Genomic DNA, 18,415 nt, shown 5'->3' with positions numbered 1-18,415 from the left:
TCCAGATCCACCTGCTTTTTGGAAGTTAGTCTCAGCAGGAGCGTTCTGAAAAGGCCTGTAGGTGTCTGAGAGCCTGGCGATGTACTTGGCCTTGCAGGAGAGGGGCTGCTAGGATCCGTGTCTAGTGGCGTAGGGACCCCCACCTCCCTCTCCCGAGGACACAGGCGTCTGGAACTTTAGGTCGACTTTTTCTTTCTGGCTGACTTGACTCTTTCGTGGTTAAAGGTGAAAAATAACTGTCATAATAATTATGAAGTTTGAAGAGATCTTGCCTGATCCTAAATGGCTCAATAAAACAGATTTTCTCTACAGTAAGATTGCCCAGAATCTTACAAAAGCCCAAAGCTAATTTCCTCCACAGCCAGCAGGGTCTTTGGAGCCAGACTGTGGACATGGACCTGTTTCATAGCCAGCCCGGCGTCTGTCACCTCGGCCTCTGCAGGTGCACCGTGAGCCCAGGGCCTAGAGGGGTCAGCTCCTCGGGCATCTCCCCGGGGACCGCCTGGTGACCTCAGTTGCCTGCATCCTGCCCCCTGACCCAAGGGGCTTGCCCTTCCCCACGCACCAGCCCTCTCCTCCGCCACCAACTCAGGTGTCAGGCGTGTTGCCTGCAAAGGGCACATGTCACCTCCCAAGGCGGCTCCGTGTCCTGAGCAGGGCAGGCGTAGAAACCGTGCCAGAGATGTGCCCTCTGGCACACGCCACCAGATCTCTCCACAACAGAGTGTGCAAAGAGATTTCCAGTGTCGAGCCGCCTGGGGTGCTCAGAGTCTCATGTGTGACCCGAAAGGAGAGACAAGAAGACTGAAAATCGAGCACGCGGCCAGTTTATTTCCTCAACACCCACAGGACTTTCTCCCACACTCCTCCACACAGGTGGCGACCCTGACTCCTCCAGACCCAGAATTGTTTCTAAGCAGAGCTACAGCTCGTTGGACCGTCACACGGTTCTTTCTTCCATGCCCGTGTGCACAGGCGCTCGCACACACTCTGGTGGATGGCTGCAGGAAATCAGGACGGACCGTAGACAGGGAAGGGCTCGGTCGTAGTGCAGATAAGTGAGCAGAGTTCGTTCATTCGTTTGCGTTTGAGAGCCTGCTCTGCAGGGCTCCGTCACAGCACAGGGCGTGGGCAGGCTGGGTGCTGTGGTCTCGCACAGCTCCGTCTCCCGGAGACCTCGGGAGAGAAACAGCTGATGCGTGACGTGTCTGGGGGGAGAGGAGAGGTGGTGGGGGAGAGGCGCCTGTCCCCTGCTAATGTGGTGACATTCCAGCAGAGACATGGATGCAGGAGGGATCTGTCCCGGGACTCGGTGGTGGCCTCCGGGCTGCGGGACAGTCCGTGCGAGGGCCCTGGGGCGTCAGGGGAGGCCCGAGGGGAAGGCGCAGCACTGGGCTGGCCCGGAGCGGCTGTTGAGGCCGTGAGCACGCTGAGCAGTCAGAAGGCTTTGGAGGGTCTGGAGCAGAGTCCTGACTTGTTGGAACATCCTGTCACTGCGGGGTCGCCTACAGTGGGGGGTGAGGGGTGGGTGGAGGCAGTGGTGTGGAGGTACCTGGGCTGGATGGGGGCAGGCCCCACAGGGAGGGGAATCTCGGGCATTTTGGCAGTGGAATGAGCCAATCAGCATTGACTAAGGTGGCAAAGGCAGGGTGGGGCAAACCCCAGGGTCCGGTTTGGACCCGGGAGGTTCAACGCCCATCGGTCCCGAAGGGGAGCCTTCGGCAGTCTGAGTTCTGGGTTCAGGGGTCACTTGCCAACTGGGCAGGAACCCAGCCATGCCCACGTGTGCTGGGAGGGGTCAGAGTGCCTGGGGGGCCGGGTTTAAGGCTCTATATAGGCTTTCCATTAAAGGGGAGACACACCCTCACACTCCGGGCAGGCATCTAGGAAGGCAGGTGGCAAGCGTGCCCTTACAGTACTTAATCCTTTTAATGTTTTACTGCAGACAAGTAAACCATGTGCAGAAATAGGGAAGTAATAAAAATACGGTAATAAGTTAAATAGGAAAACCACAAATAAAGTAATAACATATAGTAAGTATACTGATGTAGTTATATATTTTATCAGTGCACATAAATGTGTTTGTGGCAAATGTGTTTATGAAATAGTGTCCAGTCACTTCCCCTGACATTACGTTCGTGATAAAGCGAGGACTGATTCGAAGGGTGTGGTACTTGAACTCAGGAGGCTTGAATTTGAGGCTCGGGGGTGTTGGCTGCGTGTGGTGTGAGGCGAGCAGGCGAATCACTCCGGTGTGCGGGGTGTGCAGGGCCCTTCGGAGCAGAAGGTGGTGGAGAGAGATTTTCCTGGGACACGGTGAAGGGTGAAGGGACTGTGTTCTGGCAGCAGAAGCTGGAGTGGGGCCCGGGGGCGGGGCCTGAGAGAGATCCTGGACTCTCTGTGGGTGCAGCTCAGTGACAAACCTCAAAGGTTGCCCGTGGGCCGGTCCGGGAGCAGCACGGGCTAAGGGGGCCTGAGGGCTGGGGAGAGCTTCCCACAAAGGCCTGCTGACCCCTGTGCGTTTGGAAAGATCCTGGGAGGACAGGGCAGGGGACTCCGGGCACCCCCCACACCTGGCTCCGGCATTGGTGGGGGTACGGGGCTCCCCGCAAATGCTCACCTGACAGCATCTGCTCTAGGGGGGCCAGGTGGAAGGCCCCGCCAGGCTTGGTCCAGCTGCCCTGCTCCTTGCTGTAAAATAGCATCTCCAAATGGCGGCGGCACCCTGCACTCACCACGAAGGGGCGGGTGGGCACCGGCACTTTAAGGCCCGTAGCCCGCGGCCACCGGAGACAGAGTCGCCATTCCAGACCTCCCACAGGGCGTTGAGCACAGGGGACAAAACAGCCCCCACTGGGAAGATGGGTGAACGGCTGCGTGGTCGCTCAGCCCCGTGCGGTGGTGCCGCTCCTGGTCGCCAGCATTGGACTCGCTGCCCTGGCCCCGCTCCGGCGGATAAGTGGCGAGGGCCCTGCAGTTGGTGGCTTATCTGGCAGCCTTGGTGAGGGTGCCTTTTGTTTTCACAAGGGCCGCAGATCTCCCATGACCGCTGACCCTTCCTGCCTCCCCACTGGCTCTGGGACATAATCATGTTCCCCATTGACAATAAACAGAAACGGTGATCAGCCTCCAAAAACTCCAGGGTCTGTGACTCGTTCTGCCGGCACCTGGGGGAGGCGGAGGCCGAGGCTCTCACCTCTCACCGCTCTGACGCGTTTCCCGCCCTTCATCTTGCCGACGCCCGGCCCCTCCAGGTGCTCCCTGGAGAGCTGTCTCAGTGTCCTGTCTCAGTGTCCCGTCGGTGCCCGGGCCAGCTGCTGGCCAGCACTCTCGCCACCCCAGATGGCCCGGCTCCACCCGGACTCCGCCTGCGTCATCTGCTGAGGACTGTGGGACTCTTCCGATGTCTCTCCTCTCCTTGCCGCCCACCCACGTTCCCCACCCTCAGCTGCCTCGGTAACTTTCGAAGATGAGGCCATCGCTGCTTGTTTTTCTCCTTCACAGCCAGCGCACTCTTTCTCAGTCATCAGGGGCCACAGCCATGAGCCCACCCCTTGTTCCAGCATGCCTCGTGGGTCATAAATTCTTCACACAAGTCCAGTTGGGACATGGCACTCATCACCCCTGTTACAGATGGGAACACTGAGGCCTAGAGGAGCAAATTGTTCGCACAAGGTTGTCCTCAGCGTGATTGCCTGCCTGGGCCCTCAGCCCGCGCTGTGCACAGCCTGGGGGAAGGGGTGGTGGACAGGCCTCCGAGTCCCCCGATTGGTGACGGTGACACACGGGTCAGAGCTGGGTTCCTTTCGAGGTGCCTTTGGGTGGAGAAACAAGGAGCTTCCGGCTGGGTTGCAAGAACCCAGTCCCATTGGGATGAAACCCACCTGTGCGCAGTTGCCCTCTGCTCTGCGTGCTGCGGGCCAGCCTTGGGGCATCCACCTGTGCCTGTCTGGGAACATTGCCTTCATCTCCAGAACCCCCAAACGCCCGTGCATCCCTTCCCAGAGACAAGCTGAGGCCTCGGGAGGGAGTCTTGTGTTCCTTCCCACAGAAACGTCCCCTGCTCGCTTAGCGACGGCACAGTAAAGGGAGGGGTTCACAGAAGCACCTCATGTGTGCAAATGGCCCCGTGTGCCTTCCGTCTATGAGTGTTTGTGTGCTCGGGGTCCAGGGAGGATTTAAGGAGAGTGCGGGCAGGGAGCGAGCACGGCCCGGGGGCCGGGGACACCAGCAGACCCTGGGCTGTCCTCCTCTCTGACGGGAGTGAAGGGCGAGCCGGGTGTGGGGCCGCCCTGCTGGGCTGTGTGTGGTGGGGGCCTGCTCCCCACCCTGGGGGCCGCCTTTACTGGAATGGCCTCCGGGAGGAGGGGGCCCCTCCCACAAAGCTGCCACTTCGCCCACATTTCATGTGCTCAGGGACATTGCTCTTCTCCTCTGCTTTCAGGGAGAAGCGCGTCGCACAGCTGGCACCCCGTCCGTCCGAGCAGCATGGCCGCCTGAGGCGGAGGCCCCGGCCACTGCTGGCGTAACCGTCGGACAAGGATGGCGCCGTAGCGGGTCTCCCGGAGGAGAGCTTCGGGATGGCAGCTCAGCGGATCCGCGCCGCCAACGCCAGCGGCCTCCCTCGGTGCAAGTCCGAGGGCACGTTGATCGACCTGAGCGAAGGGTTTTCGGAAGCGAGCTTTAACGATGTCAAAGGTGAGCTCCTGGGGACAGGCCTGGGTCCAAGGGCTGGAAGGCCACCAGGTCACTTTCCGGTCAGCACGTGGTTGCCCTCTGAATGTCACCGTGTTCTCAGTGCAGCCCGGGGACAGTGCTCACGTGTCCTCTTTGGTTTCTATGGCATGTGGGGAGGTTGGTTTGAATTCTCCCGTTAGCAGTAAGAATTCGTACAGAATATTTTTGTTCTATCTCCATGCGTTTTGGTGGCGTTAGGGCAAGAAAGTCGGTGTCGCGGTACACCTGGGGGGTGCTGGGTTACTGCAGACTCTAGAAAAGGGAAGCAGGGTGGGGGGGAGCAGTCCTCTCCCACGACAGCGGCATCCGGGGAATGTGTTAAGTCTTGACCGACATATGACATCGGTCACAGCTGTTCGACTCTGCCGTCGTAGCTGGGAGCAGCCATAAAAGAGAACAAACAAGTGGAAACGGCTATGTTTGAATAAAACTTTACTGACAGAAACAGCCGGCACACGTGATCCAGGGGCCATAGTTTGCCGACCCCTGGTTTAGAGGTGGCCCGGGGTCCAGGCGCCCTGCGCCTGTGGGTCTCTCTAACGTCCACCAAGAAATCAGGCTGATGAGAACACCTGTCTTTTGGACACCAAGGGCGATACTAGCAGGTGGCCTTCTCCCTGGAAGCCGGCCCGACCCACCGGGTCACGGTCAGGGTCGCTGGGAGCTCTCCAGTGCCACGCGCCCCTCCATCCCCAGCATCCCCGCCGTGAGCCCTCTTGCTCACAGCGTTTGCCACATTCTGTGGAGATCACTCGGCGTGCAGGAAGCTGTCTTTGCCCTTGTGTCTGGGCCCCATGGCGCAGACTCAGCCACGTAAATCTTCCCCACCCAACTGCCCTCCCAGACAAAGTCCTGTTCCTCCCCGAGTTGTGCTGAGAACCACAGGGACACACTTCTCCTTCCACTGTCTTCTCTTGTCCCCCCGTGTTCTCCGCTGCTGCTGCTGCTGCTGCTTCCTGTCTGTGCTCCCTGCCGTGGCCCTGGGCTCGGCTTTAAAATGTTCTCTGAACAGAGACTGGCCGAGGAATCTCGGGGCTTGTTAACGAGCGTGGCGGCCGACCGGTGCTGTGACTCGCTGCACACTCGTTTTTCATGGGCTGGGAGGGGGCGTATCTTCTCACTGTAGGCCCAGCTCATCTTGGGGAAAGCTGGGGAGTGCGAGGTGTCGGTCAGGGTCAAGGGGCAGGGAGCTGACTTGTAACCAGTAATGAGAATCTGAGAGGAGCTGTTATTCGTAAAAGAACGGCAGCATGTTGGGGGAGGAGGACAGACAAGGCAGCTGGGATGTGAGCAGGGGCTGGGGAGTGCGTGTGTGTGTGTTGGCCAGTGGGGGGACAGAGACCCCCCCAGACTCAACCCTCCAGGGCACCCCAGGCTGTGCCCCAGCCCAGCAGCTTCACACACATCCACGTGGTGAACAGGCTCCAGGTGGGAGTGGATTCCAGCCAAAACCTGTGCTGTGAAGCCCAAGGCTCCTGACGGACGGATGCCTTGCTGGCCGAAGACCTGAGGCAGGAGGATGGGAAATTCGGTACAGGTGCTCCAAGCCCCCCGACGCCCAGAGGGCTTTTCGGTATTAAAGCCAAGGTAGCTGAGAATCTGGGGGGCACGTCCCCAAATTCACTGAGCTGGAATTCAGTGGGGACATCCTGCATTCCATGGGGTGGGGACCCAGCCTGGGGTCCCGGGGCCCTCTGGCAGGTGACGGATGGAGGGCCCCTTCCAAAAGGGGGCTCACAACACTGTCCACTCCCACCAGACACCCCGGGAAGGAGCCCGCTCCTTGGGTGGAACCTATTACCATAACTTTCCGAGGAGAGAGCTTGGAATTTTAAGTAAAGCCATTTTCATTCTTTAGTCTGGTGAGACTGAGGGGTAATTTGCACTGATGCGATTTTTTAGGCTATGTATGAAGCCAACCTAATAGCTTTGGTTTTTAATTTAAAAAACATGACTGTGAGGGGATTATTCTGGGGGACATTACAGAGATGTAACCTTTGAGGGATTCTAACAAGATTTTAATAGCTTGCAGGCTTTCTTTAATTTTCATTTGGTTTTAATTTTCATGTGACATTTTCATTAGATGTGTCAAGAAAACAAAAACGGTTTATGCTGCAGGAGCCCGTGGCCAGACGACAAAGTGGGAGGAAAGGTCTTACAGTATCTCTGGCCCCAGACTGTGGCCTTCTCCCTCCCCCACCCCCTTCAGTCTCCTCCCTTCGGAGCTAAGTGTGATCTCACAGCAGAGGGCACTCCCAGACAGAGTTCCAACTCTGCCTTTGGTCCTGGCCTTGACCCAGTAGCCTAGATAAGGCCTCTGTTGTAAGCAGACAGGAAAAAGAAGATCTGTAATTCCACACATATTTATTGGTTGAACACCTGCTCTGTGTTGGGACTTGTACCCAGATGGGGCGTGGAGCCCTCCCCACGGCCAGAAGCAAACAACAGAAATATCTAAGGTGTCTGGTGTGTTGGTTAAAGTACAGCTAGGAGGGACTGCCCATGTCGCTGTAGCGAAATGTTCGGTGAGCCTGGGACCCAGCCTCGTTCCTCTAAGTCCTTTGTGGGCACGATTTCCTTCCATCCCCACCAGGGCCCGTTGGAGAAACACACTTGTCTCCATCATGAAGAATCTCAGAGTCTGGAGCTCAGAGAGTTTCTGAAGGCCTGGACGCAAAGCCCAGGCCGAGCGGTCCAAGAGCCAGAAGCCCCCCAGGCGTCAGGCGGAGGGCAATGGGTGGCCGTCTCGGAGGCCAGCTGTGCTTTCTGGCAAACACACCTCCCTCCGTCGCCTGGTTCCTGCAGATACACCGACCCTTCCTGCTGTGGACTCTGCCCAGGAAAGGCCATTAGAGGCTCCTCGTTTCCCTGCAGAGGAGAAGGCGGGGAACGGTGGGGGATGGGCTCTTCAGAGGCCTGGCTTGGTGGAAGAGAATGCCTGTTGGCTTAGTCACACGTAGTTTGCAGAGGTCTTTTGCTTGTTTTTGAAGGCAGCGTGACAAAAAGGTTTCCTTTCTCTCCGTTGCTGGCTTCGGGGAGGCAGAATATGAACAAACGCTACCTGTGCGGGTGGGGGAGGCTTATTTCCATCGGAAGGAACCTCGTGCCGTGTGGAAGAGGCGGACAAAGCACACAGACGTGGGATCACCTGCTATTTTTCAAAGCCACTTGTTCAGGCGGCTTCGTTTGCCCTGCCCATTGCTGTCCTCTGTGGTAACGCTCACAGTCGAACGCCTGGAGCCGTGAATTAGCTGAGTCCCCACTTCCAGTGTTGGGATTTTTCAGGCCGCGTAAACCATTGTGCAGAAATGGTGTGAACCCAGCCAGATGCGAACCTTGGCCCCTTTTTACGGTGTGTGGGAGAGACTATGTCGTGTTGTCATTCTGAACAGTTGGTTGAAGGAGGCTGAAAGAAAGAGGGGACTGAAAAATCTCATGTCACACAAAGAGTTAGATGGAGGACGGGTTCAACTTGGGGAGAAACGGGCCGGGTGCCGAGGGCATGCCTTCCGTGCGGCGGGCAGAGCGTGGACTCCGCTCCTGCCCACGAGGGGCACTTCTGAGGCTTTCCCACAGGCCGGCCACTGGCCGTGGGGTCGCTGAACGCAGAACGTCTCTGCGGCTTCTAAGGAAACGACGCTTGGGGTCTCTTCCTACTCGGCAGAGGACCGTTTTCCCTCTGCCCTTCTAGGTTCTCTGGCTGGACTCAATTAGGTAGACGTCAGTCATTAACGGAAGGGAAAATTAATTGCATGCGTGTGTATGAGGCCCAGGCAGTGAGGCCAGGCAGTCAGGCAAACAAAGGCCGTGCCCTGGTGAGGTAAGAAGGGGGTGGGGGTGGGGGTGGGGCTTCAGGGGCAGGGAGACCATTCACGAGGAGGTGGGACCAGCACGGCGGATAAACAAGTGTTTCCCCACTGTGCAGAGATGAGGGGACAGGAATCCGGGTCTCCAGGCCCTTTGGGGGTCCCCATACTCGGTGCAATTGTCTCTGGCGATAGCTCTCTTCCCGGAACAAGCCTTCTGTCTGAATTCTTGTGAGCAAGTGAGAAAGGCATAAAAGGCTCCTCCGAGTCCTTGGGGCCTCAGTGGTCTTCTGATCGACCTAATCCACGCGCCCAGTGGCGCATTGTGGGGCAGCCTGCCCTTCACTACCTCGCCACGTTTCTGGTCACTTGGTGGGATCAGGAACAGTTTGATCCCAGCGAGATGCCTGACACACGGGGACAGGTGGCTCTTCTGGGTGGCGGTATGTTGACCCTGGACGTGACCAGGCGTGGTGAAAACAGCCATGCTCTCGTCCGTGTGTTGACCACATGCCACGTTCTGTTCTGGTCTGTTGCTGCGAGTTCCACGCCCCCACTTGCTGTCCACGCCTGGTGGTGGGTGTTTCTCAGGCCCCATCTCCCTAGTTTGGGCAGTGCCTGGCGGCCCCTGGCCCCACCCTCACCTTCTGTCCTTTGTCTCTTACAGTGCCTTCCCCCAGTGCCTTGCTGGGAGACAATCCCACGCCCTTCGGGAACGCGAAGGAAGTGGTCGCAGTCAAGGACTACCGCCCCAGCAACTTCACCACCCTGAAGTTCTCCAAGGGCGATCACCTCTACGTGCTGGACACGTGTGGCGGGGAGTGGTGGTATGCCCACAACAACACGGAGATGGGCTACATCCCCTCCTCCCACGTGCGGCCCCTGAACTGCCGGAACTCCACCCTGAGCGACAGTGGGATGATCGACCTCCTTCCCGACAGCCCCGACGAAGTGGCCAAGGAGTTCGACATGCTCGGCGGGTGGACGGATGACCAGAAGGGGTCAGGCAGAACCTATAGCAACAACCCTTTCTGGAACGGGGTCCAGACCAACCCGTTTCTGAACGGGCACGTGCCGGTGGGGCCCAGCGTGGAGGAGCTGGCTCCCAAAAGCACTGTGGACTTGCTGCTCTTCGACACAGGCCCGTCTGCCTTCACCGACGGCAGCTCGGCCACCGCGAACGGCACGGGCTATGGCTTTGAGGAGCCGCCGGCCACCGATCAGCTCCCCACCGAGGGCCTGGTCAGGCGGGACAACCCGTTCTTCAGAAGCAAACGCTCCTACAGCCTGTCGGAGCTCTCTGTCCTCCAAGCCAAGGCCGAGGCGCCCGCCTCGTCGGGGTTTTTCTCGGGCTTGAAGTCCCCAGTCCCCGAGCAGTTCCAGAGCCGGGAGGACTTCCGCGTGGCCTGGCTGAGCCACCGGAAGCTGGCTCGGTCTTGCCACGACTTGGACTTGCTGGGCCAAAGCCCCGGGTGGGGCCAGACCCAGGCGGTGGAGACGAATATCGTGTGCAAGCTGGATAGTTCTGGGGGCTCTGTGCAGCTCCCCGACACTGGCATCAGCATCCACGTGCCCGAAGGCCACGTGGCCCTGGGGGAAACCCAGCAGATCTCCATGAAAGCGCTGCTGGACCCCCCCTTGGAACTCAACAGCGACAGGTGCTGCAGCGTCAGCCCGGTGCTAGAGGTGAAGCTGAGCACCTTGGAGGTGAGAACCATCCTGGTCCTGGAGATGACAGCATCCGCCGAGGTGAAGAACGACATCTTCAGCAAAAGCACAGTGGGCCTCCAGTGCCTGAGGAGCGACCTGAAGGAGGGGCCCTATGTCCCCATCCCCCTCACCTACAGCTATGGGGACACGGTCCAGGTGCACCTGGACAACCTGGAGCCCTGCATGTACCTGGCCATCGTCGCCCATGGACCAAACATTCTCTACCCTTCCACCGTGTGGGACTTCATCAACAAGAAAGTCACAGTGGGGCTCTACGGCCCCAAACACGTTCACCCATCCTTCAAGACGGTGGTGACCATTTTCGGGCATGACTGTGCCCCCAAGACCCTTCTGGTCAACGAGGTCACCCGCCAGGCCCCCAGCCCCGCCCCAGTGGCCCTGCAGCTCTGGGGCAGACACCAGTTCGTCTTGTCCCGGCCCCAAGACCTCCAGGTCTGCCTGTTCTCCAACATGACGAACTATGAGGTCAAAGCCAGCGAGCAGGCCAAGGTTGTGAGGGGCTTCCAGATGAAGCTGGGCAAGGTGAGCCGCCTCATCTTCCCCATCACTTGCCAGAGCCCCGGCGAGCTCTCGGACTTCACCTTGAGGGTGCAGGTGAAGGACGACCAGCAGGCCATCCTGACCCAGTTCTGCGTCCAGACTCCCCAGCCACCCCCCAAAAGTGCCATCAAGCCGTCCGGGCAAAGACGGTTTCTCAAGAAGAACGAGGTCGGCAAAATCATTTTGTCCCCGTTTGCGGCCACCACCAAGTACCCCACTTTCCAGGACCGCCCCGTGTCCAGCCTCAAGTTCGGCAAGCTGCTCAAGACCGTGGTCCGGCAGAGCAAGAACCACTACCTGCTGGAGTACAAGAAGGGGGACGCCATCGCGCTGCTCAGCGAGGAGAAGATCCGGCTGAAGGGGCAGCTGTGGACCAAGGAATGGTACATCGGCTACCACCAGGGCAAGGTCGGCCTGGTGCACACCAAGAACGTGCTTGTGGTGGGCAGGGCCCGGCCCAGCCTCCTCGCCGGGCCCGAGCTGCGCACCTCGCTGCTGCTGGAGCAGATCCTTCGGCCTTGCAAGTTCCTCACCTACATCTACGCCTCCGTCAGGACCCTGCTCATGGAGAACATCAGCAGCTGGCGCGCCTTCGCTGACGCCTTGGGCTACGAGAACCTGCCACTCACCTTCTTCTGCCGCGCGGAGCTGGACAGCGAGCCCGAGCGGGTGGCGTCCGTCCTGGAGAAGCTGAAGGAGGACTGCAACAACGCCGAGAACAAAGACCGGAAATCCTTCCAGAAGGAGCTCATGATGGTGAGTCTGACGGGGCTGGCGCTGGGCGAGGGCAGGGTGACGCCAGCCGGCTCCTGACTCCGTCAGAGTGGTGTCGGGGCTCCTCCCTGCTCCCCAAAAGGCGGGGATGGGGCTTTAGTCGTGGAAAGAGGTGTTCACTTGGGACCGGGCGGGGGGCCCCAAACAGCTTGGAAGCCACTGCAGTGAAGATCATTCAGGGCCCTTTTCCCACAGAATTTGGGGCCCCCCCCAAGGTCCTGGAGTGCGCCGCTGGGGGCCCCAGGGGCCCGTGCTCCAACTGCCTCCCTTCAGACCTCTTGAGAGAAGGCCGGTGTGTCTTCTGCTTCCCAGCCACCTCTGTGACTCCCAAACGTGAGGAACCACGGGCCCTAGTCGGCTCCATTGTAATGGGTTTTTCTCTCCATGCGTCACTGGAAGGTTCCACCGGGCCTCTGCTGCTTCCTCTTCCTCCTTTCCACGTGCGGTCGAGTCAGGGCGAGGACGCCCTGTTTTGCCAGCACAGCTGGGAACTGGAATACGAAGAAGTAACAAGGGGGAAGTGGGTGGCACACTGTAGTACACACCGGGCCTGCCGGGAAGCCTTTACGGGACCGCTCACGGCTCCAGCAGGCCTGGGCTCTGCCCCCGCGCCAAGCCCACGGGCAGCTCCACTCTGAGTTGCCGCCTGAGCCCTGGGGGTGGCTTTCCTTCGGCCTTTGCTCCGCAGCAGAGGCCGCTCAACTCCCTTCCCCGTCCTCCCCAGGACGGTTCCTGGGGGAAGCTTGGTCGCCTGCTGCTCTTCCTCGTTCTGCCGACTCCAGACAGCCCCTCTCACTCGGGCGGCTCTCGGCACCCTTGGCATTCCTGCCACTTGCACCCTCTCCTCGCCCCATGACCAGCACCTGCCGCTCTGCGTCTGCCCCTCTCAAAACAGGTGTGTCCGAGTGTGTCCAAGGGGCCTGTGTGGGCACAGGTGTGCACCCAAGGCTCATTCATATCACATCCATCTCCACCGCCCCCTCGAGTCAGGGACGGAAGGGACAGAGTCTGCCGTGGCGTGGCTTCTGCTGCAGGGGGTGGGGCCTGGAGCAAGGCCCTGACAGTGGCCCACAAAGGTATGGGCACTGGACACGTGGGGCACAGCAGAAAACTGGCCTCACCCACAGGAGGGAACCAGGAAGTGGGTGCAGCAGGTCGAGGGGTGACCTTGGCCACCAGGGGGTCACCAGGGTGTGGGCAGGTTTAGTGGAGAGCACAGGGGATTGTCCTGGCTGGGGCTGAGTGGAGGTGAGTGGGGCTCCCTGGGGCACCGGGTATAGTCCCCTCGGCGATGCTTCCTGTCCCTTCAGGGCACAGCTCACCAGCCCACCTGTAAAATCAGGTCGTGCCCGCACTGCCCGTTTCCTTGGGCAGACCTCACACCTCTAGGGGCTGGGCCTCCCTCTCGCAAGCCCCGGGCTGGAATGCTCCGCCGGTGATGGGATTCCGTGCGAGCAGGAACGGGACTGATTCTGCCTCCACACCGGGGCAGAGTGGCTCCCCGTGAGTGGGCAGAGGTGAACAGTGAGCGGCCGGCAGCCCCTTCCCCGCTGCAGAAAATCCGGGGAGGTGGCTTTTATGGTGTTTCCTCATTTCTTTTTGGAAGACTGAAGTGATCGCTCCTTTTTTTCTCAACTTGGGGAGCCCAGGATAGCTTTTCTGGCAGGCCTCCTTAGGTCCCTCCGTGTGAGGAGGGGGCTCCGTGCGTGGGGGACCCTCGCCCCTCCCCCAGCCCCGCACCCCAGGGCTCCAGAGTCCCAGGTTGGCGGAAGTGAGACTCAGGCCTTGGCAGGAAGGTGCCTGGGGGAGGTTGGGCCGGTGCTGAAGTGAGACCGGCGCCGCCACGTCTCCTCTGGACTCCCTCCCTATCTCCTCGTCGTCTCCGAGCTGCAGGGCTGAGTGGTTGGCCAGGCTTCCAGAAACCACTGCCGGGCCTATCCGGGCGTGTTGGAGGCGCTGCCGGGGGTGGGTGCTTCGTTCACAGGATGTAGAAACCCCGAGCACCCAGGTTCCTGCCGCACCCCTGAGGATCTGGCTGCCTTCTCCCTGCCAGGTCACGCCCTCCCCGCCCTCTCCCTGCCCAGGGTTTGCTGTGCACTAACGCGCCCTCGGTTGGGAGATCCTGCTGAAATGGAGCAGACACGGTGAGGGTTTCGGACAGCAGGCTTGCAGGGGGGAGGGGAGGAAGCAGGTCTGTGTGTCCACTGTGTTCGGAGTGGGTGCAGCCTCGTGTGTCCCACCGGGTGCAGGCCAGTGAGCCTGCTGCTTCAGTTTTGATTCTTGAGGCCAGAAATGCTGGGGCCACACAGGCTGCGGAGCCCTGGGTCAGGAGACTGCCCGGCCCAGGCCCTCTAGAAGGGACTCCAGCCCCAAGGCGGCCTCGTGTTTGCCAGAGCCCTGCAGGGACTTGGGCTGGGTTCTCTCCCATCGCCTACCTCTGGGGTGGTGGGTGTGCCTTTCCCTCTCAAGTCCACTCCTAGTTGGTCATCTCTGTCCTAAAGACACACAACACAGAAAGTCCCTTCAGCTTGGACAAGGACCAGCCCTGCCGAGTCTGGAAAATTCGAGTCCACAGCCCTGCACCTCTGCTGCCCACGGAGCACTCCCCTGACCGGTGCCGCCAGCAGGTCCCACTCGGCTGAGGGCACTGCCACTCTCGGTTGCTCCGGCCGGAGTGGGAGGGAGCAGCTGTCGTCTGGTGCTGCCACAGCAATGCCCCACACACCAGAGGCTCCAATCTGCTGGTGTGAACCTGGCTGGGTGGCCGGTGGGCTGGAGCATCGCCCTAAAGCCGAAAGACTGTGGGTTCAATTCTCCGTCGGGCCCATACGGGAAGCAGCCAATCGATGCTTCTCTCTCCCATCGTGTTTCTCTCCCTGAAAGCAGTGAGAAAACATGCTCAGGTGGGGATAGAAAAGAAACTGCCAGTGTACTCCCTTGCGTTCCCGGAGTTGTCGGCAGGGCCGGCTCCGTCCTCGCCTCCATCCTGGCTCCGGTGCTCCAGTGACGCGGCTGCACCCCCCTGTCTCTGCCGCCGTCTCTGCACTTCTTCCCTCCGTGCCCTGTGCCTCTGTTTCTCGCCTTGTAAGGCCCCAGTCATTGGATGGGGAGCCCACCCCAATCCAGGGTGACCTCGCTGAGCCCCATTACACCTGCAGAGACCTCACTTCCAACCACAGGCAGAGGCGGAGGTGCTGGGGGGTGTCCGCCCCACATGCCAGCGATTCTGTTGTCCACTGTGCACAACGGCGGCACGGGCCTTCAGAGCTGCCCCCTCACGCTCTGCTCCTTTTCCCCAGGCCTTGCTGAAGATGGACTGCCAGGGCCTGGTGGTCAGGCTCATCCAGGACTTTGTGCTCCTGACCACGGCCGTCGAGGTGGCGCAGCGCTGGAGGGAGCTGGCGGAGAAGCTCGCTAAGGTGTCCAAGCAGCAGATGGACGCGTACGAGTCCCCCCACCGGGACCGGAACGGGGTCGTGGACAGCGAGGTGAGCCGGGCAGCGTGCCCCTTCGACCTGCAAAATGCAGGTATCGCCGTGTCTGTTTCATAGCGCTTTTCTGAGGACAAAATGAGTGAGAGCATGCAAGCACCTGCCTAGCAGCACACAGTAGGTCCTCCCTGAGTGGGGCGGGTCTCGTCACCCTGCGGGTGTTGAGTGGACTCCCGCTGTGACACGGACAAGGCTCCTGCCATGGAGTGGAGCATCTGCAGAGCTGCCCGTCACTTGCTAATCCCCTCCTTGACCCACCTTCCACCAGAGGGATAGCACAGGCTCCGGGGCGGTTTCGGTCCCATCTGGGTCTCTCCCCAGGTCTCCCTGCTGCAGGGAGACCTGGCAGGTTGTGGCGGGTGGGCTGGAGCTGGCTGGGTCCCCGCTCGGTCACTGTTTTCTCACTTGTGTGCAGAGGCCAAGCTATGCTTCTGTTGGCCTAGGAGGTGGGAAGTGCCCAGCATCAGGGTGTCATTTGTTAACAGGTCGAATTTCTAAATCAGTGGCCCCACTAGGAAGTGCTGTGTCCCCACTCTGGCGCAAAAGGCACCGTTCCCTCCGAAGTATGGTGGCCCAGGACAGAGACACAGAGAGGAGCTGCGACAGGGGGCAGGGTCGAATGTCTTCCTCACCTTTGTCTCTTCTCCCTCCTTTTGTTCGGACGGTGCCCCCCGCAGGCCATGTGGAAGCCTGCATATGACTTTTTACTCACCTGGAGCCACCAGATCGGGGACAGCTACCGTGACGTCATCCAGGAGCTGCACACGGGCCTGGACCGGATGAGGAACCCCGTCACCAAGCGCTGGAAGCACCTCACGGGGACGCTCATCTTGGTGAACTCCCTGGACGTACTGCGCGCGGCCGCCTTCAGTCCGGCCGACCAGGACGACTTCGTGATCTGAGCGGGGTCCCCCCCACCAGCCTGCCGCTGCCGAGGGGACCCATGCAGTCACGTTGCTGGGAGCCGGGGGACTGCCTTCCCCACCAGAGGAGGGTGGCTTCGGGCTGGCCCCGCACCCAGGACCAAGCACATGGACGCTCCACCCGCCGCCTCCATCACAGGGGAGGCCTGAAGGGACCTCCGACGGCAGGTGGTTGCCAATCAAATAGCTTTCTATTTGTCAAGCATAAATTTAAATTTAAAATTCCCTTTTTTTAAAGTTTGGGGAGGAGGGGATGTATGAGAAAGGTGGTATTAATTTTTGAATGGACCACAAAGGTTAAAAAAAAAACCACGAAGGCGCAGATGCTATTGAGGTTTTTACGTTCTCTGAAGACCGTTTTAAATTATGTTTCAGGTGTACATAGGTATTTAAAAGTCATCAGGGGCATTTTCTATTCCCAGACAGACTCGCGTTCCAACACCTGGCACGGGAAGTCGCTTGTGTTCGCGTGTTGGGCCTCTTTTCACTCCGTGCTTGTACGGAAACAGTACATCAGCTAGGAACCGTGGTGTGTCAGTCCGTGAGTGTAGCTCAAGCCCATCCTTTCCGAGAACGTTCTGGGCCTTCTTTTATTTTTTAATCTTCCATGCCTCCACCTCGTGGTGCAGTGAATGAGGGGCCACGGTGCACGCGGGCCATTTTGTGGGCAGTTAGGTTCGACGTGAGGGATCGGCGCCCTTGAGCTGAGGGAGCCGTGGGGCGAGGGCGTTCCCAGGGCCTTGCTCATCCCAGCGAGCAGGCCCAGACGTGAGTGAGGTGGACCCCACAAAACTGCCGCTTCCCCCCGGGGTCCTGAGGAACCTTGGCCACCCAGGACGCCCTGTGCAAGGTGCCTGCTGCCGTTTGCCAAACTCTCTGCTTCATTCCGTCGGATGTAACCCCTCTCCCTTCCTGGCGTTCCCACGTCTCCTTGGAAATGGATAGTATGGGGAAGCCGTCTTATTAACAACATGAAGATCTGAGCGGGATGGACCCTGGGAATACTCCCCACGTCAAATCGGGGACCTGGCAGCGGGTCGCACCGACCACCCTCACGGCTGCGGGTCGAGTGGCTGTGCTGAGTTTCACACTGTAGTTGTGGTACCTCAGAGTGGGATGGGAGAAACACCGCCAGTACCCGGCGAACCCACAGTCGGTGCCCAGGATGTGCCTGGACACACCCGGATCCGGAACCTCATTCTCTGAATCGGCGGCTTTGAATCCCGTGAACTACTGGGTGTAATCAATGAAGAATGCCTTATTGGGCTGAAGCACCCTTAAGCATCTATTGATCTGGATCCTGAAGATCAACTGGCTAGGAAAAAAGTGATACAAAAAAAAAACCACTATGTATTTTATGCTGCAAGAACCAAGACACACAATCCCCAGTCATCCCAAGAGGTGACGACAGATCCGCTTTCCAGTGATCCGCCTGCCTTCTTCCCAGAGGCCCTCCTCACCTTTTCCCCAAAGAAGACGCAGAACCAGTTGCACCTTAAACCATGGATATTTCTCCTCAGGGGCTCACACAGTTTCCTATGCAACGTGTCTTGTAGCACAAACTAAATTCTACAAAAGTCGCAGTGAACTTTATTTGGATATTTTGACCTGTTAAGTGTGCGTGTATGTTTTTTTCCTCATACACACCAAACTTTGAATAAAACAGTGAAACCTCATCTTAGCATCTGTGCATGGAACAATGCCCCCCACCCCCCACCACCACAGTCAGTGTGACGAGTGGGTCACCGGTGTCCATTTTGTTGGCACTAATTTCATTGCTCCTGAAACACCAGGGTCTCTACCATCACTGGCCCCTGGGAGTCAGTGGTGCCCAGAGGGCCTGAAGGGTCGCGTGGGCGGCTCCCGTCCTTGGCCCCTGCCCCAGTCCCGAGATGCAGTTTGGGGCTGAGCGCTTTCTGAGTTTCCGGTGCCGTCCCTTAGGGGCCGGCTGCCGCAGCACCTATGGCTCCCGTGGCCCCCGTGGCCCGTCATGTGCCCCAGGGGCATGTGCTGTCAGGGAGGAAGCGGGTGAGGATGCTGCTGATGGGGACCCTACCTGCCTGGAAGCAGTGGGGGAGTGGGGTTCGGGGAAGTTCCCTTGGGAAGTGACTTTGGGAAGTCTGAAGGCTGAGTAGGAGCCAGCTGGCCCAAGGCCAGGCCGGTCCTGGGGACCAGGGTGTGTGTGGCATTACAAGGGTACAGAGGCTGGCCCCGCCCCAGCACTGGGCGACCTCTCCCACCTCCTGGCCCGCTCATTCCAGCCTGCCCGCATGCATTTTGCACTTAAGGAGGAGAGGGTTCCTGCGATCCTACATCACAGCTAATAGCAGAGCTTTGGTCTGGAGCCCTGGGCTGTCCTGACACAGAAATGAGTTTTGTCATGGTCACAGAGGCGTCCTGTGGCCGTCGTCCC

At 59.5% G+C, this 18,415-nt stretch overlaps 1 protein-coding gene across 4 annotated transcripts in view; it reads left to right on the top strand.

The window, feature by feature from the left end:
• Positions 1-17,678, top strand: part of SH3BP4 (SH3 domain binding protein 4) — a 68,341-nt gene extending 50,663 nt beyond the window's left edge. For all 4 annotated transcript variants that reach the window (XM_037069312.1, XM_037069309.1, XM_037069310.1 and 1 more), the window contains 4 exons: positions 4,445-4,698; positions 9,211-11,570; positions 14,888-15,076; positions 15,757-17,678. In XM_037069312.1, coding sequence (XP_036925207.1) covers positions 4,581-4,698; positions 9,211-11,570; positions 14,888-15,076; positions 15,757-15,981 — 2,892 coding nt within the window. In that variant the 5' untranslated portion in view covers positions 4,445-4,580 and the 3' untranslated portion in view covers positions 15,982-17,678. The remainder of the gene's footprint in view (positions 1-4,444; positions 4,699-9,210; positions 11,571-14,887; positions 15,077-15,756) is intronic.
• Positions 17,679-18,415: the final 737 nt, after the last annotated feature.

This window comes from Sturnira hondurensis, unplaced genomic scaffold, assembly GCF_014824575.4.
Source record: "Sturnira hondurensis isolate 20B ecotype Veracruz unplaced genomic scaffold, ASM1482457v3 Scaffold0018493, whole genome shotgun sequence".
Classification (NCBI taxonomy): domain Eukaryota; kingdom Metazoa; phylum Chordata; class Mammalia; order Chiroptera; family Phyllostomidae; genus Sturnira; species Sturnira hondurensis.
The sequence above is the reverse complement of the archived record's forward strand: the minus strand, read 5'-3'. Positions and strand labels throughout refer to the sequence as shown.